The sequence below is a fragment of the Anser brachyrhynchus genome, assembly GCF_964034855.1.
Source record: "Anser brachyrhynchus genome assembly, chromosome: Z".
NCBI lineage: Eukaryota > Metazoa > Chordata > Aves > Anseriformes > Anatidae > Anser > Anser brachyrhynchus.
The window spans coordinates 6,926,630-6,951,390 of record NC_137697.1 but is presented as its reverse complement, the minus strand read 5'-3'; the positions used below and the strand labels follow the sequence as shown (position 1 = coordinate 6,951,390).

Genomic DNA, 24,761 nt, shown 5'->3' with positions numbered 1-24,761 from the left:
TGTGTTAAGTTGTCCTAAGTCACTTTGGGGGTTTTAAACTCTCACCCTAAATCCATATTTTACTTCGTGCAATTGACACTGCTATTTTAAAATGTCATTATTTATGTCCAAGTGAAATAGGATGATAGGGTAATATTTACCTCTGACAATTTTTTTTTTTAATTTTAATTCATTTTTCCTAGCATTTCTGTTGCTTGAAATTGAATCTATTTGTCACTGTACTGCTGCATGGCAGAGCAACCTGGGAAATGAGCTCTGAACAGAAAGCAGATCTGCCAAGAATTTGCAAAGTGTCTGATGAATCTGGGGCATTTCGGGTCCCTTGACGGAGGCACATACCATTCTTTGCTGCTTCAAAAGCTTTTAGCCTTTGTTTCTGGTGGTGCAGTGTTGTTCAATATGGGATGATCCAACTATTTTCTTTTTGAAGTATTCTACTTCAGCGAACAGCTCCATATTAATGGGCTGGATGAAAAATTCCAAAAAGTTATTAAACACAATACGAGGGCGTCTGCCTCAGGAGGTTTGGATCTCCAGTTGCTGGAGGCGGGGAGGGAAGGCTGGGGACTGCTCCTCTGGGCTTTGCTTAATCTGGGCCTCTTCCCTGGGCAGCTGCTGCTTGTGGTGCTGGGGGCCTTCATGCAAGCTGCGGGCATGTTGCATGTGGAGATGGCCATGACCCACCAAGGTTTTGGTGCTCCCACAAGTGACAGAAACAGGATGTCTCTGGTTAAAGGTCTCTCGCAGAAGCGGGGTTTCCTTACCCCTTGCCAAAACCCACTTATGTTTTTTTTTTTTTTTGCAAGGCATGCAGCAACGACCTGCTTTGTGAATATGCAGAAATGTATTTGTTTACCACCACCCCCCTCCCTGTTTTTATTAATTATCTGAGACGTAGGGCTGGTTAGTTATTTTCTGTTGCAAGCTTTTCTGTCTTACCAGGGAATCCGTATGTAATTACCTCTAGCCATGCAAGCATAATAAGGAAGAGGATAACAATGCCATAAGTTTAAAAACACTCTTGGGGTCAAAAGTTCTTCTGGAAACACTGGGAGAGAATTTCAGAGAAAGCATTAACATTGAAAAGGAACAGGAAGCATAACTCAACAATTAAATGTGTGCAGAGCGCGGGGAGGGACCCTCATTACTAAGAAGACTTGAGTGTTCATTCCCATTAGGGCACTGCAGTCTCGAAAGAGGCTGCTGAGACATGACTCACCCCTCGAACAGGACTGCATGGCTGGAGAAGCGCGAAACAGCTTTTGCCACCAGAAATCCCCTTTTGCACTGAAATGTTTTGACTGGGGTGGATGAAGATGAAGAAGAGCCTGGTGTGAGGCTCTGTTGTGGCCATCCTTGTCCTTGGGAAGGGCTCAGTAGCTCCTCGTGGTGAGGGCTGGAAACATTTGCAATGCCTGCCTTGTGCCAAATCTGTGGCATTTTGAAGAGGAGTGAGTGAGAGTGGGGTACAGCCTTGTCCAGCATGTCCATGGGTCTGCGCCCATGCGGTGCCCTTCAGAACAGCTGAATAGATGCTCTGGGTCCTGTGGTGACTCCAGAGGGCTGGTGAAATGGAAGCTTTTTGAGTAAATGTAGATGGGAATTTGGGCAGGAGAAAATGACAAAATGTTTTGAGACCAACTCTTTGTTTGCCTAATGTGGTTGTTGCTCTTGTGTGTAAGCAGTTGTGTTGCTTCCAGAAGTCGTATCACATTAAAATAAGTGACTGCAGTTCATCTTATTGCCACGGTGGTGTTCAATAACCCTGATGGGCTGATGGTGGTGGCACAGGCAAGGGCTTGGTGAAGATGTGGGCTTGAGTTTTGTGAGCCCAGGGAGGAAGAAGAGTGGTGGAAGGCCCATGGCAGCAGTGTCATTGAATTACTGTTTTGTACAGGTTCTGAAATTAATCCACAATGCAGATGTTAATGTGAATACATTCTTCACGGACTTCCTTGGTTCCAGCTCTTATGGGCTTCTTTTTTAGCCTTCGTGTTAAAGGCAAGCCCAGAGAAAGCTGTTTTACCCAGAGGACAGTGCTCTGAAGGGTCCCCTGCAGACTTGATGCAGGCTATTTCATACAAAATATGAAACATCTACTGATGGTTGGGCTGGTGGAAGATAGCCTTTTTGACTTGACCATAAATATCAGTGTAGACAATATCCGGAGTTGTAGTTTTTGCTCTTCCATGTGACATGTTTGAAAGCCAAGTCAGCAGCATAATAGAAACGCAAGTTTATCTACAGTAGAGGTTCTACTTGCTCTTTGTTTTTGTGAATGAGGGTTTTTCCCATAAAGCAACAGATACAGTGCAGCCTGTCTCTTCTTTGGCTGTTTGGATAACTGCCCAGTTTTGAAGAAGATGAACTGCCTTTAACAAGCTAAAAATAACCCCCTCATGGCACTGGGACAAGAGAGATGCTGTCACAGCCACGCAGTTCACATACATTAACAGAAAGACGATAAAGGCTCTAGGATTTGAGAATTAGCGTGAATGTTGTGTCATTGCATCAGCAGTCTGTTTATCTGCAAATTATTGAGCACATACATGGTCCAGTCTTGTCTGGGTTCTGTTAAAACGTATTCTGGATGTGCTGTGCCTGAATAAATGCAGCCTGTGTAACATATGAGGCTTCAGATCCTCGATTCAGGTATGAAAGACGCTTAATGCTTATGTATTCCGTATCCTCTCATGTACTTAGGATGATATAAACTGTGGTTTTAGAGCTGAAATCCAAAGCTCTCCACCAGCTGTGTCATGGGAATGCTCTCTGCAGCTGTGGGTTGACTTTGGTATTAGGGAGGTCTTGCTTCATTCTCAGGAGAGTTATTTATTTTGAGGATTGTTTATTGCTTGCTTTGTCCCTCACTGTGAGTAAAAAGGTTGTCATTAAAAAAAAAAAAAAAAAAGCAGCAGCTTGTTGTTTGCCATGATGTATAGTCTCTGGATTTGTGCTAAGCCACGAGCTGAGCATTTATTAAAGAAAATAACAGAGGAGCAGGACTGGTGTTCACACAGCTTGAGTTCCATGTTTGTCTCCTCTGTTTACAAGGACCAATCTTCTGGGACCTCTGTGCAGCACTTGGAGACATCTCGTGGGCAAGGAATATACTGCATGCAAACATGTCATCCTTTTTGATGTTGGGGGGGAAAAAAGGGATAAAGCGTAAAAAAGAAAACAGCAGTGATCCATTTGCGCACCATCTCAGAAACGTATGAATTTGATTTCCTTCAGCTTAGAAGATGTTTATAGTGAAAATCATAATATATTGCAGCAGAACAGTAATCTGATCCAAAAAGGATTAGGAATGATTTAACTGGGAGCATCTTACTATTTTCAAGGCATGTGTTGCCTGTGATATCTGTTTCTTGGGGAACTTAGCTGCCTTAGCCATTTCCTGCATTTCTTTCTATCTAAAAGGATATTTTGAAAGTTTTGTCTCTTCAGAACTTGAGTGCTAATTTTAACAGCTGTTTGGAAACCTGAAAATGGAGTCTCCTTTACTTAACAGCAGCCCTGGCCATAAATACAACATTGCACCAGGGAGTCTTTGGAGCCAGCGTGGTTGGAATCCATTTATATCGAGAACCCGTGGCCTGCCAGCATCCTCTGGGCTGTGGTCAGCGTGTTGGTCTCCTGGTATCAAACTCATTGAAGTAGGTTTGGGGCATCTCGAACAAAATAAATAGAGCACTCTGGGAGATAACAGCAGCTCAGCTCTTCCATAGTGTGTTTCTCTTCTATTTGCTGAGGGTGTGCAGGCAGGTATTGCTGCTGGCTCTGTGTCGGTAAGTGCCAGCTTGTGTTTCACGTGCAAGGTTGTGTGTGACATCTTCATAGGCTTGGTAAAGAGCGATAAAAATAACCATTGGGGTTTTGTACTTACTGAAGCTGACAGTAATGCCCTTTCTAGCAACTACTGCATTATAGCAAAGGCTTTGGCTGGCTTTTGAATGCAGGGATTTGTTAGAGTGATAGGCCAGGCATTCTTAGAGACCACTTTAAAGGCTTTTGTTCTGTTTATTTAGCATTTCCACCTATTCAGAAAATAGGGCAGCTCCAGTTCTTGAATCTTTATCAGACTTCCTGATCTCCTTGCAGCACATGAAGCGGGAGGTTTCCAACTCTTGTTTTATAATTAGGTAATGGAGTCCTCGATTCCTGTCCCCTTCCCTCAGGCAGGAGGAAGCCCTGGCTGTGCCCAGTGTACCCACGCGGGTCCTTCCCAGAAGCGCTGCTGGGGATGGCAGCTGCTGCTTTGTTGCACCGGTGGAGCAAAACGTAGCCTGAGGATGGGGCTGTGGGGTCTTGCTGGTGGAGCCTGCCTCGGCAAATACACAGGGTGAGAAAGCAGGGCACCATGTTTTTCTGAGATGTAAGGCTCTAAATAGCGGTGATATGGAGGTGATGTTCCTCCTCTTGTCCTCTATCCCTGGCTGTGTTGGATCTCTGGGTTCATGCCATGCCGGAGCAGATCAGCAATGCCCTTTGAAAGAAGGGACCACTCTAGCCTGCTCCAGAAGCAATTAATTCTGTATTTAGTTTGTCCTGGTGAGCCTCTTTACTGAGGCAAGCATGCTTCTTCCTCTGCCATTGGGCACCTGCCAAGGTGCTGAGTTTTGGGAGGCTGCCCCTGGGTGATGCAGCCCTGAACACAGTTTGTCCCAATCCTTCCAGCAGACGGGAAGCTTTGTGCACGCCGTGGAATCAGAGCAGTAAGCAACGGGAAACTCGGTGCTGGCTGAGATGAGAAAATCTGTGTCCTCTGCATTGTTCGCAGTGCTAATTCCAGTAAATTATAGTGCTGCACTTTGTAATTTATCTGAGAGATGGATTCAATTAAATTGAAAAAGAGCTAATTTAAAAGTGAAGATATTTTTCTTTCCATGCAAGGTGAAGGGGCCTGTGGAGCTCTCTGCCCACCAGACGACACATTTAAGGCTTAAAGCACGCTGTGCCCCACAAAGTGGTGAATAATTGCACAAATAACTGGAACATATAGAAATGTAACACATCTTCAAATAAAATCTCACAAACTTTTTGGAAAGGTTAGAGCCTTTGGGGAATCTGCTAGTCTTGAGGGACTATCAGGACTTTCTGCAGGGGCCAGGTGAAGGCCGGTTCACAGCGGGCATTTTGCAGCTTTCTGTGCTGGTGCTGGCTGCTTTTGGATGGAGGCAGTTCCACCTCCTCTGCCTTCATCCTGCTGGCTGCCCTATGGACAGGAGCGTTGGGGTGTTTCATGATGAAATAAGTTTGGGGTTGTGGTGCTGAAGAAAAATCTGCCTTGGCTGCGTCAGGACCAGATGGGGAGTTATGCCCTGCGGAGCTGCTGTGTGCAGTGGCGCAGCCGCTCCTCTAACACGGTGCTGTTTTGCTGTCTTAAAGCAGTGGGCTAGAGTTGGTCTGACCCTTTGCCAGCAAAGGTATGGCTGAATTTGGCATGCTGCATATGGCCAGAGTCTAATTCTCGCCGTTTCGCTTGCTAACAATCGCGTTGAACTCGTCTGTCTTCGGCTCTGCCCCGGGGGTCGGATGGACTCGCTGGTGGGGAAGCTAGCAGCTGAGGAGCTCGGCAGCAGCAAAGCAGTTTGCTTATTAAGTTGTATCATCCCATGTGTCCTGCCTTGTTTTTGTAAATCAGCGATGATTGTCAAGCTGTTTGCGGTTAAACAATGCAGACTCTTATAATCCTGCTCCTCATCTTGCCTAATTAAGGGCCTGGTCGTGCTGGAGTTTTGCCCGAGCAAGGGCTCTGGGGGCAGTTGTTCATCCTGGTTTAGTGCCAGGACCGTGTGTTCGTGATAGCACTGTTTTCTTTGAAATCAATTGAGATGTCACCATCGCTTGATCCCGGAGTTACTTAATGAACTGGCAGAATGGGCTCTATTTTTAGATCTCCCTCAAATCTGTTCAAACAACCACGTGTGTTAAAGCTCCCCTTGTCCTCAGCGCCGAGACGGCAATCGGGCAGGATTTATGGGTTTAGCTTAATAAGAGGCGTGCAGAACTGAAATAGTAAGCTCTGTTTCCTTGAAAGCAAGGAAAATTAAAATGGCATGGTCACAATCCTGGCGGCCGCCTTGAGACAGAAAAGTGATATGTTCACGTGTGGCCAGGGGGATAAGGTGGAGCTGGGGTTTTCTTGTCGGAGTTACAACAGAGCCAAAGATTACAGGCACACAACTGCTGGGAGTTCTCGCAAGCTTTGTGGAATGGATTTCTGAGTGTTTTCTGAGCAGGGTAAAACTCTTGGTGGTTTATTAGACAACCTCAACAACTTAAAGAGTATTTACCTCATTGCGAATGCTAGAATGTCTTCCCCTAAATGTTTACGATCCATGTCAGAAAAGTATTTCTGCTAAAATAAGAAATAAACAGAGGCATAGGTAATTTAGATGTTTCAGACTTATTGTAGTCTGAAGCCAAGTTGGATAAAACTCAATTTCAGGAAGCCAAGGAGATTGTCTTGAGGCTTTTCCCGGTGTTGGTGTCCACATGTGCGTGTCTGCGCGCAGACCCTACGTGCAGCGTGGGTGTTTGCAGGCTCACAGCCTCTGGGACTGCACGGGGTTGGGGTGTTTGAGGTGGCAGCAACTGTCTGCTGTCCTTCCTCTCACCACACTAGATGGAAACTTGTGGAGTTGCAGAATGCAAATAGTCAAAACAAAAGCAGAAAGCCTCAAACTAAGTAAAACCCTGTGTGGTAGGAACACAGAATGTACCAATGGGTCACTGCTGAGAGCTGGCGCAGGACAGAAATGGGCTGCAGTAGTGATGAATTCAGAGACAAATTGTAGTGATGAATTCAAAGCAAATGCTTTCTTCCTTTCTACACATGAGGCATTCTCATTATAAAAGGGTATTTTCATTACTATGGTAAATTGCAGCATAACTTTATGTGAATCATGAAGTCCTGGCTCACTTCTAAATGGTCCTGCTGTATTTTGGGTGTGTTCTCAAGGGAATCATATGGAGAGGTTCTGATACCCCAGCTGTGGTCTAGGCACTGACGATTTAGGTCTTTTGGATTTTATTTACTTATTTATTTTTACATGTTTTCTGGAATGAATCCCTCACCAGGATGGCCAAATTATAAGCACCAGTTATATGAATGCAGTTATTTTCTTCAGGTAAATCCTGTTATGTGAAGCTCATGAGTTGCAAAGCATTTGATACCAGAAGCAGACTCTGAGGCTGTTGTTGTAATGCCTTGAAAAATCAACAAGAACTGGCTGGGATGTGCAAGTTAAGTGTAGCTGTTAATGTTGAAGGGAGAGGAATAAAAAGCCAAAGTCCAATAGCAGTTTCCACTTCAGCTTTATCTGCCAATTGTATCCTTTCCTGAAGTCGTTACCCTTTGAATGGTAATCACAAGGTCTAGACTCTGCAAAAGACAAGCTTTGTGGGTTTTTCGGTTTTGAGAGAAGAGGGATGGAGTAATGGGAGGGAGGGTCTGAGGAAAATCATGCCGTTATTAAGCTTTAATAGTGGAAGTAGAAATTATTTCAACCGTATGAGTGTTTGGTGATTTGAAGGGATTTTTTTTTAAACTGACTTGCAGCAGTTAATATAGCACATTGAAAATATAACGTGACCGATAAGTGGTTGTATTGGAAAACTTTCCATCCTTGCCATGAGCTGTCTAAAATTGTACAGTGGGTAATGGGGTGAAAATGTGGAGGAATTGGTGTGTGCCAAGGATCGCTGTGCAGCAGCACCACTGGGAAAAACTTGATTACTGCAGCTCGATAAAGGAAGCCACTAGTGGAGAAAGGAGCCACTGGGGGTTCCATGATATGTGGACTGAGTAAATTTTAGCTGAGCAATCCAAAGCTGCTGCGTGCTTGGCTGTGCAGTCCTCATAACCTGTTAAATCAGCTTTTTATCCATTACGTGTTGGCATTCAGCTGTGGTCACTAGCAAGAAAACAATGCTTTTTTAAACTGGCTGTCTCTGTAAACATTTGATGTCTCTGGAAGCTTGCTGAGCTGAATAAATTGCAATAAAAGCTATCATAAAATGTTAAAGTGCGTGGTGGAAGCACCTGAATGAGCTGGTGTGGGTGCTGGAGGTGCAGTGGAGGCATTGGTGTGGTGCCCTGCAGAGGATGCCCAGTCACACCAAGCTCTAGGCATATCCATCTGTAAAAATATCCCATAATGTCCAAAGGCATTACTGAAAATTATTCATGGAAACATATGTTGGCTTAATACAATGACATCTTTGTGAAAAATTAAGGTGATGTGCAGTGGAATTTTCTGTCCCTTAATAACAACTAGAGGAATTCCGTCAGCTTCACTGGTTCACAACTATATCAGACTTTTTTAATTTTTAATTTTTTAGGTGATGGAAACTGAGAAGTCTCAAGATCCAGCTTCTGCAGAAGTGTCCAAAGGAAACAACCAGAGTCCGACTCTGGGAAGTGGCATACTGAAATACAGAAGTCGATCCCAAGGTAAATCTGGGTTGATAAAAGATAGCGGTAGTAAAGTTTTTCTGATGAGTATTTCTTTTAGCTCTCTAAAAGTGAGGTAGGTTTTCTTTTCTTTGGACATTGCATTGGTTTAATTTGGAAGGAAAACTCCAGCTGTAAGACATCTGCATTCAGCCTCCTGAGTTGAACTATAGTATTGACAGAAAGATGAAGCAAAACTTTGGAAACTTCTTGTTGTGTAGTTTCTTTTCCCTTCTCATTTTTTCTTAATCATCTGCATTCCCTATTTCAGGATGCTTTAACTGAATGGGCTGTAATGAGGGAGGTCTTTCAACATACCATCGCCAACATACCCGTTATAGCAAATACTCTCACCCTTGTCTACTGCGCTGTGCCCAAGTCTTAGCAGTAACCTGTGAGCAGAGCTCAACAAAACTCTCATCCCTAATACACTCTGAGGGTCCCTCCCTCAGATGTTCACCTCAATTTCCATTTACTCAGGTGTTTTTAGCATCCTCCACGCAGCTGCCCTGCCTGCAGTCCCTGTGGCTATGTGCTGGTGGCTCACTGGATCCAGCCACGAGCATCCTCTTTCCTGGTTCCCATCCTATGATGCAGCATGAGAAGGGAAGCTGTGTTCAGAGATGGGGGAAAAAAAAAAAAAAACAACACAGAAATACAACTTCTCCTAGAAGAAGAGAGGGGGAGGTTATGGGAAAGGGTTAGTTTTCGGTACCTGGAGGGCTGGGAGTGCAAGAAGTGCCAAGATGCTGGGACATGCCAAGGTAGCCTTCCTGGATGTGTGTAGCAACATCATTCTGCAAACCCACAGAAAGGGAGCTTTAAAACTAGCGGTAATTTCACACCCCAAAGCAGGGAGTGGGTTTAAATGGCACTCTGAGAGGCGGGTGCAAATCCTGCCTATGGATACGGTGGTAAAATTCCTTTAATGCTGGGTGAAAACAAGCAGCTGTCCCTGTCTGTGTGCTTGCTCCCTCCCTAGTGTTGGTGCTTACACAGCATCCTAGACAGGAGGAGGTGGCAGAGAACAGATTTGGGGCTTATCTGGGCAAATGTGCAATGGATCTCCCTCAGCACATGGCTTGTGAGCCCTGCGTCCAATATAAGGACAGGGTAGTGAAGCAGAGCTTACCCTTCCTGTGGCAGCTCCAGCTTGCATTGGTTTAAAGTAATCTCAAAACTTAGGCAAAACCCAACTTGTGTGAATTTTGCCTGTTTTGGGATTCATCTGTAAAATAGGGGTTAATTGCGCTTTCCTGCATGGTGGGGGAATTACAGGGATAAAAGTGCAGGAAATGCTGGGACTGGATCCTGTGGGGAACTCAGAGAAAATGAGAATTGGAGGAGCCCTGGTGCAGGGAGCAGGGCACTCTGCGGCTGACTGCAGGGTATCCTGCAGGATGAGTCATTGTGTTTCTAATGTGAACTCTGCACTCTTCTCCTCTTGAAGATAACTAGGATCACAGACAGAAGGAAAGGAAACAGCATTTATTTGGCACTTTTTTCCTTTCTTCCTTTCCAGAAAAATTTCCCTCAAAGTGACATGACACCTCCAGAAATGAATACGGCCACGGTGTCAGGTCTTTTAATTTTAAATAAATGAAGCTTGAGAGCTTACTGCACTGGCAAGTGCTATTGGGTGAGAACAGCTGAATTTCTTTTCTGTCCCTCAGCTACTGGCTCAATTATCTGCTTTTCCTTACTACCAGGAGTGACAGTGCTGAGGAGTTCAGCATCACTGAAATATCATGCAAAAGCTGTGACAGCAGAAAAGTTTTCAGTTGAGGATGATCAAACCTAGCTTGTAAGTGCTCTGTTGGGTACAGTGAAGCAATGTTTTTAGGCATCGTTAGTCTGGGGCTTGCAGGAGGTGATTATTGTGTGCTGCCAAGATGATGAAGCGGCTCTGAGTTGTTTGAGATACCTTTCTGTGGTTTTTCCTAGGTGCCGGATCCCGCTTAGAGTCTGTGGGGGAAGACGATGAGCTGATGGTGGAAAATGGTGAATCGAGCTATGAGATAGCAGTGAAATACTCCCGGGGCGGGAGAAAGCACTCTCTGCCGCAGCAGCTGGAGTCAGCAGGAGCCAGGCAGGTGGGTGCAAACCTGGGTATGAGCACTGCATGTCCCTCAGACTGCGCCATGCCAAACTGGGATGCGTTGGCCACCTATGGCGAACTTCTTTCCTCTGAGGATGGTGAAGAGGGGTGCTGTGTTCAGGCCCTAAAGATGATACCGTGAGCTCTAGAGATCTGAGCACTTAAAAACCCATCTCTTTATTTAAATGACTTGATGATGTAGGCATTTTTTAGTTGTTTTTAGCAGATAAGGACTTTAGTATATCATGAAGCTCTCCTTGATCTTTTTAATTAAATTGTGACTGGTATATTACAAAATGATGCTACTCTGTGAAATGTGGGAAAATTACGGCAGGGTTCAATCTGACTGTAACAAGCTAGGATTTCATCCCTTGAGTACTCATCTGAATGTATCTGTTAAGATTCCCCCCCGCTGTCTCCTCCCCGACACAATTTTCCCGGTATGACATCCCAGTGCCTGTGCCAAGCAATCAGAGTGACTGACTTCCCTTGTTTGCTGCTGTTTACTAGGACTACCACATCGTGAAGAAATCCACCCGTTCCTTCAGTGCCGCCCAGGTGGAATCTCCATGGAGACTGACCCAGCCGTCCATCATCTCCAACATTGTCCTGATGAAAGGGCAAGGCAAGGTGAGCATTTCTACATGTCTGGTTTCTCACGTGTAGCAAGAGATGGCATTTTAAAGGTATCTCCAACCCCCAGGGCTTCCAGCAGTTGGGTGAGACTGGTTTTTGCTCTCGAAGGTAGCACAATAACAATAAACAAATCCCATTTTCAAATGTAAATGCCAAAGTTACACCTGTGAAATGCAGGGCAAACAATGTTCCTGTCATACACTTGACATGGGGTGGCTTTCATTCTGATATGGTGCGTCTGGTCATTACTGAGATATCAAATATTAATAATGGATCTATAAATATGTATGTATATGCAAAGTTGGGGCAGCTACAGAAGAGTACCTGTTTGCATGCATATTTATGGACAAGCATATTTTATCTCTGTGGAGCCTGGATACATTTAAAAAATCACTGTAAATTAAGCGTTAAACCCAAAGATAGGTTCCTGGTTGATTGTTTATCTGAGAGCACTTCATTCTCTGGGTCACAGAGTCCTCTTTTCACTCCCCAGTAACGTGTTAGCACAATTCCTAGATACCAGCTGAATGCTAAGGGAATAAAAAGGTATTAAACTCAGTGTGTATTGTTTTCCCTAACCTAGACCATGCTAGTGTTGGAGCTCTCACTTAAATATGCTAAAAATATGCATTTTTTTTCTGAAATACTGTTTAAATTCATCAGATGGATGTGTTTTGGACTAAAAAGCCTTGTTTTGACTTTCAAGCTCAAGTACAAAACAAATCCTTTGTTGTGCTTCAAGTTTAACAAAGAATTGGAAACAGTGACTTCTCTGGTTAGATTGACTTACAGTTGTTGTAAGTCTCCCTGTTTTGGGAGCTTCAGATCTTTAAAGAGATTTTCCCAAGCATGTATTTGTGATTTTGTTTTTTTTACCTCTTTCTTTTTTGACCCCATTTTTTTCATAAGAACTAGCTTATCTCCCTGTGTGATAAGCCACCCTCACCTGCCTTTCTGCAGCTAACTCCAAGGTGTTACAAAGCCGTTGAGAGCAAGCAAACTGTAGTCATTGTGAACCACCTCAAATAATTGCTGTTTCAGGTGCTTTGCACCCGCTTTTAGAGCAATTGTTTGTGTTAGAATAAGCAGTGCATATGATTTGTATAGTAGCATTTGCTTTTTATCTTTGTGTGGATGTGGCACTTAAGAAGTATTTCCATAGAGTCACTGTGTTGATGGCTTGGAGCCAAGTGCGTGACCTTGATTTTTCATCTGTAGGTAGATCTGTGTGAGTTTTTCTTCTGATGGGGAATTACAGCACTTCAAGATGGTGGGCACCCCTGTACCTTGCAGCTGTATTGCTCCCGATCAGCCCCATGCAGACATGGGGAGAGCTGCTGTGTCTGTTCAGGGAGTGCCAGGAGCCTCATGCTTCCTGCAGGTTGCTTTGCAGTTGGCAGTTGCACAGTAAACCTTCACTTGAATTATTTTGTGTTTCAAGGTGGAGATAGGATGCTTCCTTTTGGGAAATCAGTAGCATCTTATCAAATTACTAGAAGCTCGTAACAATAGTAGCATACTTTATATTCATGGAGTAAAATGAAAGAGCTGTGTGCTGTATGGGGTTGCAAACATGGGGTTAGTGCCTGCTCCAACAGCATCCCTCAGCTGGACAGCACTGCCCATGGCGCTGCCCTGGCTTCAGAGCACTGAATAACAAGGTTCACACTTCCCCTGTCCACCTGGTCGGTGACTTTTCTCTTTAGTGTGTAACCACTACAGCAGTGACAAGAGGAGAAATACCAGGGTATGGATCAAGGAAGTGCTTTGGCTGGGAAATAGCTCGGCAGAAGGGGGAGAGGTTTGTTCTGCTGTGCTCATCCGTTCTCTGATCAGCTTCACAAGGCGGTCCCGTAGCCAGCCAGGGCAGCACGGGGGCAAGAGCTAACAGATGGAGCCCTGGGGAATGTATTGATCTAGATTTATTTAAATACACTGTGGTACATGTCTCCAGAATAATTAAAAATGTACATGTGCGTGACAGCCCCCCCATGCCAGCCCCCTTTGAGCTACATTCCTGACATTACAGCACTGACCTCATGTCATGCTCTTAAGCTTTATTTTCCTGAGGAAAAGCAGGATCTGTGACAGTGCAGAAAACTACAGTTAATCTTGGATATAGATCTCAGGGGTGGGAATCTACTGTCTGTCAATTTAAGAGCAATGTGTTACAGTTTTTAAAGTTGGAATAGGATAACATAAAGCTTTTGATCCAGTGTTTAAAAAAGATCTTGAAATAGCATTTTTTTCTTTTTTGCTACTTTTTTGGGCTGAGAAGTGTGTTGCTGTTAGAATGAATGTAAATCAGGAGATGCAAGCAGAGAGTAAGACTGCAGTGTGATTCATCAGAATCTATTAGGTCTTCATATCTCCTTTGTCTGTACATTACTGGCAGTCTTTCTCTGACAGGTGATGGTAGAGTAAGGTGCCAGCTGTGCAACTTCTCCTTTTTCTGCAGGGTCTTGGATTCAGCATTGTGGGAGGTCAGGATTCTGCTCGTGGACGCATGGGGATTTTTGTGAAGACCATATTCCCAAATGGAGCGGCAGCTGCTGATGGAAGGCTTAAAGAAGGTACAGTAGAGAGAACCCAACTGTATATAAAGGACCAGAATGGGATACTCTTTCAGTCCAGCAGAAAAATTCAAGTATAGCTTTCTTTAGGCACCTGGCCATCAGCAAGAGGCTGTGGAGGTTGTAACACACCCTGTTTGTCCATCCTGGGGAAGATCTATCACAAAAGTTAACTTGATTATGTTGTGTTTTGAGAAGGGAAAACTATAGCATGAAGATATTTTTTCCTTCAGTGAACCTTATTTGCCAAAGCCTTAATCCCTAATTCCTCAAATACAAAGGGTCATCGATAGCAATGAAGCGTATCTATCCAGCCAACATCTGGCTTAAAGATGCTGGTCTGAGAAGGGGTTATACAGAGTGGTGTGCGTGGGAATCTTTTTTGGGCCCCTGTGTTTTATGAGCCTCTTGGTATGATTTTGATGTGAATCAACAAGTAAAAGTCATCACCAGAAAAAGGAAAGAGGAAAGGTGGGATTTGCAGTAGGATCACCCAGCTCGTTAGAGAAGCAGATATATCCTGGTTTTATTACTACTTTTCCAGTCTCAATCTATGAGCTGGATATGTAGCCTGTTCCATGCATGTTTGGACCCTGGTCTGAGTCCTCCCATGCCAGACAAACACTTAGGCAGTTAAAAGTAGAAAGCGACCACAAGTTTAGAGCGTTGGTCTATAACTCCTCTGTTAAAGGATGGGTAATTTCTCTTCCACAGAAAGCTGTTCCTGTGCTACTTCTATCCTTCTCATATCATCACTTCCATCTTTACATCTCATCACACTTGTATTTGAGGCTGCTTTTGGTGCCAGCTCTCAAACTCACTGCCAGAGGGAAGCTCGCGCCCCTGCAGCATGGGTTGTGAACTCACCATGGGAAGCCAATAAGTAGCAGCTGTCCAATAAACCCAGCAAGCCTTCGCAGGATATTCAGAGCTCACAAACTACTTTTTAATTTATTTTTATTTTTATTTTATATTTTACTGGGGCTAAAAAAAGAGAGAAGGGGTAGACATGGCTGATGACATCACCTCATCTAATTTTGCACAGATGGAAGTAAAATTGCAGAAAGTGGATCTGGTTCCTGCTCATTTTGCCCTCCTTTTACTAAAATGAAAGAGGTTCAACACAGCTGGGTATAAGTAGTAAGATCCAAAACTGGAAGCTTGTAGTAAGTAGGTAGAAGTATCATGGGAAGTGTTCATTGGGGTGAGAAGGGCATTTGCTATTGCAGTGTGCGTGAGCTACTTGCTTCTCCCTCCACAGGTGCTTGGTAAGAGGAACACGTTTGCTTTCTGCACGTGTATGCAAGGCCATTTTTTTCTGAACAGGCTTTGGAGTAACGTGCTGTAGTCTTTCACTTAGATTCTCATTTCTTTTATTGATGCTCACAAAAGAAGGGGAATTTTATAGTCTCGTTGGACTTAATGTTACGAGCATCTATTTTCAGACTTCAGTAAAAATCTATGACGATTTCGGTTTGTTAGTATGAGAATGCCAAGTTAAGGATTTCTACTGAAGAGCATTCTTTGCTCTACAAATTCATCATTATTAACTTCAAAAGGCATTAAGACAAGTGAAAATAAACTGAGAGTAGTAGAAAGCTTTTTACTGAGCAGCTAATTGGAATCCAAATAGTAGCGGGTTGCCTTATGTATAAGCAGGTTTTTTTTACATCTCTATAGTCTGTGTATTGCTGACATTTTTTTTTTTGTATCTGATTACCAGGGGATGAAATCCTAGAAGTTAATGGAGAGTCTCTACAAGGGCTGACCCATCAAGAGGCCATTCAGAGGTTTAAGGTAGCACGGATGTAGCATGAGAGAGGTTCACGCTTCTCTTCATTCAATGACCTTTAGCACCTTCTTTTGCTAGCCACAGTTTAATATATATATATATATAGGTTTACTGGCAGATGTTGGCTTTTCATGTCACCTTACTGGCTTCTCTGGTGTCTGTCTAGCAACTCAAGAAAGGTGTGGTGACCCTGACCGTGCGCACACGCCTGCGCAGCCCAAGCCTCACACCCTGCGCGACTCCCACCTTGCTGAGCCGCTCCAGCTCCCCCAGCTCCAGTGCCAGCGGTGGCACGCCGGTCCCCGGCCCCGACGAGATGGATGGTTCCTCCTCCAGCCGCAAAGGCCCCGGCCCAAAGGACAGGATCGTCATGGATGTGACTCTCAATAAAGGTGAGGGTCTGTTGGAGTGAGCTGGAAGAACAGATTAGGTGGCTGAGAGATACCAGGCAAAATGTGAATTAGCCTCTCAGCAGCCCAAATATCTGTGCCCTTCTTGTAAAGGGCAGCCCTGAATAGGGCAAATCCCTGCAGAGTGCTCAGAATTGCCCAGATGAGCTGCTTGGACTCCTGCATGAGGGTTGGTCTCATTATCAATGATTGCACTGGTCTCATTATCAGTAATTGCACCAGGGACAGTTAGTGCATATGCTCTTTGTGGTGGGACAAGCATGCCTGCTTTAAAGGCTTGGGGAATGTTTTTAAAGGTTGGATTAAAAGTTTGGAGAGAGCTGATGTCCAGTAATTCCTCCTTCACGAATGCAGTAACCTGAAGGAAAGCAGAGGGGAATGTGGTTGGGGAAATCACTGAATCAGAGAGAACTTCTCACCTTTCTTCATGCCTCTTTGCTGACGGATGCCATGCAGGTATTTAACAAAAGAGGGCAGTGCCGTTAGCAGTGTCTTCTGTGCTCCCATTTTTTGAAATAATTGTAAGTGAGAATTGTAAGTGTATCTCCCAGTCCTTTGTGCCTCAGACCAGATCAGCCCTTGTGCAACATTTCCAGTCTTAGGCAGTTCCCAAAGCACACTGAAAATTTGCCAGGAGCAGAGCTAGTCCTTTCAAAGGTGGATCTCAGAAAACAGGCAGGATCAGATATTTTCAGTCCTGATTTCCACTCTTGGTTTTGGCTTCCTGGCTGGCTGTACCTAAGGCCAACCCTGAAACAATACGTGAGTCTTGGTCTCCAGATGGGATGTGGGAACACAAACACTTGTGTGTCCTGTGCGAGTACAATGTGCGGGGAATAACAACACTTCTCTTTGTACTTCTTGTTTCTCACAGAGCCAGGGGTTGGACTTGGCATTGGTGCCTGTTGTCTTACTCTGGAAAACAGTTCTCCAGGGATATACATTCACAGCCTGGCCCCAGGATCAGTTGCTAAAATGGATGGCAGATTAAGGTTAGTTAAAGCAAAAACGTGATGGAGTGGTTTTACAGTAACATTGACTGAGAATTCCTTTTCACCTATTGGTTGGTGTAGCATGGAGGGGATTTATACTTAAGTGTTCACCAAAAAGTAACCATTTAAAGATGCTCCAAAGTTGTATTTAATACTCAAGAAACGGTATTCTTTGTGCTAGAAGCAATATGGTCATTAAAATTTGTTTTGGGGTTATAAAAAATTCTCTATATAGAAAACCAAGCTTGATAGCACCCTTTGAGAAAGGGGAGCATCAAGAAGTGCAGCCTTATGTCTTTTTATCAGAGTATCCACCAGAGACCCCAGATTGACCAGGCATGTGCAGAGTTCTGTTAGAAGCTACGTCACCTGAAACTCTCTTAAGAGGGGCTGGGGGTAGATGTTCTATCTTTCTGTGTTGCTTCATAAATGATGTTGGGTGCTGGGAGCGTCATTCGGGAGGGAAGGCTGTTGTTAAGGCATGCTGGGACCACATAGTCTATGCTGAATTTGTGGCTTGAACGCTGCTGTAGAGGACTTACATGATAGCCTTGCTTTTGTGGTGGGCAGAGTGCTTTCTGTTTACTTGCTCACCAGGAAAACTGTGATAGAGCAATTTGGCTTCTGGAATAAGGGATTAAGATAATTTGGTGGTTACATTCCTGCAAACCCGTGGGTTGGAGGTGGGGGGAGAGAATGAAAAAAAATAACCTTAAAAGTTCCAACCATACAGAAATGCCTATGGGAAACAGTTCTTTAATGCCAACTTGCTTTCTTGTAAGCCTCTTTGGAAAAAATTGCAGTTCTGGTTGTGTCTGTGTGTAACAGCTGCATCATTTATTAGGTTTAAATGATTGATTATATCCAGGCATGCTTCCCAGTTTTCTAGCTTGCTTCTTTGAGACATTGCTCCTGTTGTCCCATCAGTGGTTTATGGCTCCATAAGCCAAAAGTTACAGGATGGTTTTGATTTCGGAAAACCACGTTAATCAGATACTGACTTTACGATACTAGAAAGGTTTTCAACTCAGTCCCTCTGTGTCTGAGCTCCCCCTCCCAATTATGTTTGTGTAAGCGATTTCTTTTTATTAGTTTCTAATAGGTGTTTCAACCTAAAAGGTAGGCAAAGCAGCAACACAATTAACTGTCAGGTCATCCTTTTATTTCATGAGCCTTCACCAGAGAACAGGCTACTGAAGGCTGCCATGTGCAATTGCTATTTTGCTTTTGGCATGTGGTCTCACAGTGTTAGCTCACTTCCATTGTCACAAGTAACCCAACATAAATCAGCAGTAGTGGATTGTTTAAGTGTCTATTTAAAGCAAATGTTTCAGTAATTATGGAGAATGCTTTAATGATATCCCTAGTTGATGATCTTTTCTTTGAACAGTTCCAGATGTCTGAGCACTACAAGCAAAAGTTATGAAACTGGAAAAACAAACCTAAACAATCTATGCTTTCCTCTTTTTTTTTTTAATGGGTTCGGTACGTTAATTTGAAACAAATATATGCTTATCTTGCTCAATGTATTCCTGGAGTCATTTCATAAATTTTTATCTAAATCATGAATTTCTTATCAGTGTTGCTGTTAAGTAATTCAATATGATGGGAAGGAACTGCCCATCTGAATCTAATTTTTCCTCTTCAGTGCCCAACAAGTATCTGAATGCAGAAAGAGAATTGAAATTTGCTTTCGCTGTAGTCCAAATGCAGCCAATTTTCTCTGTTGATTTAATAGGGTTTGTAGCACTGACGGTAAGTACAGAAGGGATCGCTGGACCTCCCTTGCAAAGTCAACAGGACTTAAAGCATTCACGTCACTGAGAGCAAGAGCAAGACTGGCTTCTTTGCAAATCAGATCTTTTCCAGATACAAGTATCTTTGGAAAAGTTTGGCCACAAGTCAAAAGCACAAATTTTTTTGTAAAAGGCAGATGCGATTAACTGGCTGTATATCTCTCTGCAGTCGGGGTGATCAGATCCTGGAGGCAGATTCGGTCAGCCTGCGTCACGCGGCGTTAAGCGAAGCCTACGCCATTCTGAGCGAATGTGGTCCAGGTCCGGTTAGCCTTATCATTAGTCGTCATCCTAACCCTAAGGTGAGGAGAAAACGTCGTAGCGTATCTGTTCTGTTTTCGTCTGGTACTGTAATCTGAGCCTTGCTACCGGGAAGGTGGCAAATGAGGAGTATCGTATTTTTCTCTCTATGGCATGTATTGTGCAAGAAGTCAGGATAAAAGACATGATGCCTTCCAGTTTTGTAAGTTGTCACAAACTCTCCTTGCTGCTTTTCTCTTCATCACCCACTGATCAAAGGTAGTTCTCCTGGAACAGCTTGGGTGAAGTGCTTCCATCTTTCTTCATAGTTAGAACAACTGGCAACGCAAATATGGCACAAATCATCTTCCTCCTTAAGGTTATTTTGCAGTTTTTCTGTGAGTGGAATATAATTTAGGGCCCGGAATATAAATATCAACAGATTGAATTGATCAACTAGAGTAGAGTAATAGGAATACAGTTCTTAAAAAAGTAAAGTCTGTCCAAAGATCAAAGTTTTCCTTCAGGAATTAAAAAATGAGAATCTGGAATGTACTGCTACTGTGAAACCTGTGCAAGGGAGGTTTGAAAATAAGCCTGTGTTTACAAAGTGAGTGATTGTTTTAAATCAGTTTTAAAAAATTGATGATAGAAGATAAAGCCCTTTTAACCAAGCTGTAGGGAATAACGACTTCTTTTATTTCAATATTTCAAAGAATTTCGTGAGTGTACAAAACCTTCCTGTTTAAACAGGACTGAAGCTGTAAAAATATTTGCGTTAGTGGGTCCAGCGAGCTCTGACTTTTGAACTCATAACTACAAATAGAGGCGTTAATAAATCCATATCTAGGAGAACTCAGATTTCTTATTTTATAATTGTGTATTTTCTGCTAAATGAAATATACAAACAATAGACAAATAGGGTCCGACTGCCCAGAGTTTATTATCGTTGCTGTGAGGCCATGTGATGCTAGAAAGAAAGAGGCTGTGGTTCTGCTAGTTAAAGGTAAGCACGAGAGGGGTAAGAATTGGGTTTATAGCCTAAGATAACAGTATTTCTAGAGAGTCTGTATGCTGTGCTGAACCAGCATGATGGTTCCATTTGATTGCATTATTAAGGTATATAGACTTCTCAGAGTCTATAAGTAGCATGAAATAAGAACTCCATGGAGTGGAGCCTGCCCTTCTCTTCCGTCCTTCATCTCACTGCAGTGGTGGCTTGAAAGCCGATGAGTGACCTAACCAGGTATTTGCTGAGATGAACTGAGTTAAGCTAATTGCTTGCCATTACTCAGTAACAGAGGGAAACTATTAAGTGGATCCTATTACAGTTTTCCATCAGTGATATTTAAAATGACAACAAATCCTTTGCCAAGAATTGCTAAGTAAAGTTAAAAGTTGAACTGGAGGGACCCTAAAGCATTTCCACTGCAGGCAATACTGAATCCACAGTCCCTTATAGTTGGTTCTCTGAAGGAGTATTCCATATGGGGAGCCATATTTATCCTATATTGCTGATGCCTTTTTTTCTGACAGCACTGGGGAATCTAAAGAAGTTTTTGCGTGTTGGTGCTTTGTTGGTGGTTTTTAAATTAATTTATTTTTTCTTAGTAATACCCCAACCTGAAAATAGTAGTTAAGAACTAGTTCGTCACTCTCTGCAGAAGCAGTTTGATTTGCCTGAGGTGTGGAGGATGCTAAAGAATCAAAATGGGCAGAGCTTGCAGAAGTGTGGATTTCTGGTTAGCTTTAAACAAGTACTGCAGTCTGCTCAGCACCTAGTTTTGCTCTGGGGACATCCTGTACCTAATGATTTGTGTAAAGGTCCTGAGCACACTGTCAGAGTTTGGTCCATGTCCTGTAGGGACTCCCTGTGCCCCAGGAGCCCAAAGGCTTTTGGTTTGCTATAAGGTCATGCCACAAGCTGAAAACAGATGTATTTCTACAAAGGCTCATGTTGTTTTAGACATTTTTATACTTAATCTCTGATTTTATGACACAAAAGGTCCACAGTACATTTTGTTGCTGAATGTGTTCACTTCAGTGTTTTCATGTACTTCCAAGAGAAACACCACAACATTTTATTTCTTCTTGTTATTCTGAGTGAATGTGGCATTTAAACTATGTTTAAACTGCTGAGTTTGCTTAGGAATCTTTCAAATCTTGTTGGTTCAGAAGGATTCAAGTTTCTGGTCTCTCTTTATGCTGAATTTTAATTCATGTAAAGCAGTGAGTACAGAAATTACTTCTGACAGAGTTAACTCACTTTCTCTTTTTAAATATATACTCCTGTAGACTAGTTTTTCCTGTTCTGAAATTATATGGAGTTTGCCAGTTATAAGAATTAAGTGCATGGCAATAATTCAGGAGAAAATTAGCAAATATTGTAAAGCAGTATTTATTCTAAAGCCAGGAGAACACTAATTATCAATTACTGATTTAGTTTTTTTCTTTAAAAAAAAAAAAAGATAAATTAAAATTAAAATGACAGCTAATGTCTTGGAAAGTCTGGTATTCTTCCGGTACGTTAAGAGCAGAATATCTTCTGTTGCTGACGTATGCTTGTACAAAGCAGTCTTTGTCTATTTTAAAGTAATATTTTCTCAATAAATCAATATACAGTATTTAATTGAGTTACAATTGTGCTGTAATGGCATAATTTGACTTCTTTAAGTCTGGTGCAGTTTTGTTTGCATAGCATGGCACTTCAACATTATTTTCATGAATTTAGCTGACATCTGCCTCCTGGTTTCTGCGAGGTGGTGGGACAGAGGGAGTCTGAGTCAGGGGACGAAGGCTTAGGAGCTCTCAACTATGTATAATTTACAGTGGCTTTAATATAACATATCAGAAATGAGTCATGCATTTGTAGTAATAAATGGTCAGACTTCCATATTCATTTCTTGTACCCAGTTTGATCTCTCTCTTTCACTTGACTTTAGGTTTCTGAGCAGGAGATGGATGAAGCAATTGCACGCACTACTCACCGAGAGAGCAAGGACACAAGTTCCTCTCATGTCACAGGTGGCAGCATGTTTTCTCCTAAATATTTGTCCTTTTCCAGATGTGGGAAGGTTTAGGGACGTGCTCTAGGGTTCCCCAACATCAGCAATCTTTTGAGGGCTCTCAAAACATCTGACAAGTTTGGGGAATGCAATCACTCTGTCCACGGAAAAAATTTTGGCAAAAACTTCTGTTTCAGATGAATCAACTATCTAGATGAATTCAGATGAATCTAAATGATTCAGATGAATCAGCTATCTAAACCGAGCTTGCTTTGGGCTTTACTAGGCTGCCATGATCTTAAAGTAGGGGTGCCAAGAGGTGTTTGCCCTACCCCTGTAGGGAAAGGGCAGGAAGAATCAACTCCATCTGGGTACGCTTACCCATGTGGATAGCAAAAAAAACGACAAAAACAAAGATGTATCAGTGTAAGAGTTTGAAAAAGTCCAGATATTGTGTACTGCACTATATGTTTTAATTTGATTTTAATCTTTGGGATCATGTCAAAAAGTATTCTCTGGTATTTTGTGTGTTTGCTTTTTATTTTTGAACTCCAGATTTAGCACTTACTAAAATCTTACCAGTGAAAGCAAACTCTTGGCAATGGCAAAGTGACCAGTAAGGTGATTTTTAAACAGAAATGTTAGATTTGTAATTATCCTTATATCTGTGTCAGCTAAGATTTTTTTTTTTGCAGTAGACCTTGCCAGTGGCTGCTAATTTGTCTTCTGTGGTTGCACCTAGTCAGCAGTGTGCTCCAGCAGGCGAGGGGGGCTGTCTCCTGCTCATCTTATGTTCGTAGCTCAGTCCTGGGCCTGGCTGGAGTAATGTGTTTCTGTGATAATGTTTCACCTGATCTGAGGGAGAGCTTGGGAAATGTTAAATAAATCTCACTTTATGAAGGCAATTCAGATAACAAGTGGGATTAAGCGCAGCCCCTGGATCAGATGGTGAATGAGGGGCTTGTTTGGATATATGGACCACAACTTCAATTTTTTTGGCAACTAACTAAACTGCGTTCAACAGGAGCTGTACAAAAAAGCCCATCTCCTGGTGTGAAGGCCAAACAAGGAGAGACCTCATCTCCCCTCAGCTGGACGATGAAACGCTTCCTGGAGCCAGCAAGCCGGGTAAAAGGATTAGATGCAACACAAACAGTCTGCTTCAAATGAAGCTTTTACCGAGGCTCTCACTTGATCAGGGAGTTCAAAACCAAACCTCTGTGCTCCTTCCCTGTTGCATGGTCTCTGTAAAAGTGTTTGTTTCTTATGCCGCATGTTCAAATCATGACACTGGAACTGTGAGCTCCTGTTTGTGTGCATGGCCATAGCCTTTGGGAGCAATGTGCAGAGCACGGCAGAGAAAGCTGTGGGTTCCTACCTCCTGCCACCTCAAAGGCACCCCTGCTCTGCAGGAAGCTCCTGCTGACACAGAAATGAGTTAGCAGGAGAGACCTGAGCCCATGGGCAGAAGGCTGAGTACTTGGTCTCTCTCTGTAGCTATTGCAGTGGAAAAGTCTTTTTTTTTTCCTGGGAAAGCCATAGAAGCCATACAGTCTGTGCCCAGAAGTATAAACCCTGCCCTTCTCTCAGTGCATAAGGTATATGAAGGGAAGTACAGAAGTGAGTGGTTTCATCCTTTGTTTGTGTGTTGAACCACATCTGCAAAGGAGTGGAATTTGGAATTTATTTTTTTATTATGCAGGCCAAAAACACATTGACAGGCTGCATTTCAGCCATCAAAGTTTGACAGTTTGGTCCTCAATATACTGTCAGTTCCCATATTTTTAAAATTGGCCTTAAACTTCCTTTGTTGACAAGGGTGATGTGAGTGGAAATTGTGGTGCTTACATGCAGGAAGGGCTTTAAGCATTGTCGGTGACTGGTCACCAGCCTCACTTTTTTTCAGCAGGGATCTGTCAGCTCCGAGGCAGAGCTTTCCCAGTATTTCTCGCATGATGGTACGAGCCAGCTCCCATTCTCTGATGCTGTAACTGGCTCCTGTGATGAAGAGCAACTCCGTCAAAAGAACAGGAACAGTTTGCTGGACGATGGCTCTATTCTTCCTGGTAACCTGAGTAAGTGACAGAAATTTGTCTGGTCATTTGGTTGATGCAGGGAGAGTCAATGAGCACTAGTTTGCTTTGTGGAAGAGCTATGGTGATTCCTGTGCTGGTAAGAAATGCCTCGCAGCATAATGCAAGCTGGTGCTGATCATCTGAAAGGCTGGAAGATGGAAGGGGTTTACAACAATGCACATAAACGCCTGTTTCCATGGTAGTTTGTCCAAATTGCTGCTCTGATTATGTGAGAATGGCCAAACCAATCAAATAAAGTCAACGCTAGATTGACAACACTGCCATTGCTGTTTTTTTTCCCAAATGGCATATGATCATCTGATTGATTACATTTAAATGAAAGTGTTCTTAGTAACCTCAAATAAACAATTTCAAAATGTCACGTGTAGCGATGTAAAAACAATCAAATGTTCAACCTGACAGCAGATATTTTGCATATTTATCTTTCTTCTCCCCATAGTAATTGAGTGAAAGAATCTTTAATTTCCTTATTGCGATGCACCTTATTTCAGGTTCAAAGGATATTATATTTATTCTCCTTTTCCTGTGCTTCTCAAGTAATCTGTCTTCTACTTACTTTTCTCTGGAAATTCATTATTTAATGCTGAAAAGCATTTTCATGGGTGGAGGGGGTGAACTTTCTATGTAGAAAGATGCAGTTCTTTCTAAGAAGGATGTGAAAA

The 24,761-nt window shown here is 43.0% G+C and overlaps 1 protein-coding gene across 12 annotated transcripts in view; it reads left to right on the top strand.

The window, feature by feature from the left end:
• Window positions 1–24,761, top strand: part of PDZD2 (PDZ domain containing 2) — a gene marked incomplete at its 5' end in the record, with an annotated part of 198,255 nt that overhangs the window by 149,608 nt on the left and 23,886 nt on the right. For 9 of the 12 annotated variants that reach the window (XM_080573249.1, XM_080573255.1, XM_080573245.1 and 6 more), the window contains 11 exons: window positions 8,350–8,461; window positions 10,406–10,554; window positions 11,070–11,189; window positions 13,654–13,768; window positions 15,492–15,565; window positions 15,727–15,952; window positions 16,845–16,962; window positions 18,928–19,060; window positions 21,941–22,025; window positions 23,028–23,131; window positions 23,910–24,078. In XM_080573249.1, coding sequence (XP_080429375.1) covers window positions 8,350–8,461; window positions 10,406–10,554; window positions 11,070–11,189; window positions 13,654–13,768; window positions 15,492–15,565; window positions 15,727–15,952; window positions 16,845–16,962; window positions 18,928–19,060; window positions 21,941–22,025; window positions 23,028–23,131; window positions 23,910–24,078 — 1,405 coding nt within the window. The remainder of the gene's footprint in view (window positions 1–8,349; window positions 8,462–10,405; window positions 10,555–11,069; window positions 11,190–13,653; window positions 13,769–15,491; window positions 15,566–15,726; window positions 15,953–16,844; window positions 16,963–18,927; window positions 19,061–21,940; window positions 22,026–23,027; window positions 23,132–23,909; window positions 24,079–24,761) is intronic. The other 3 variants (XM_080573252.1, XM_080573250.1, XM_080573251.1) reach the window with 3 other exon arrangements.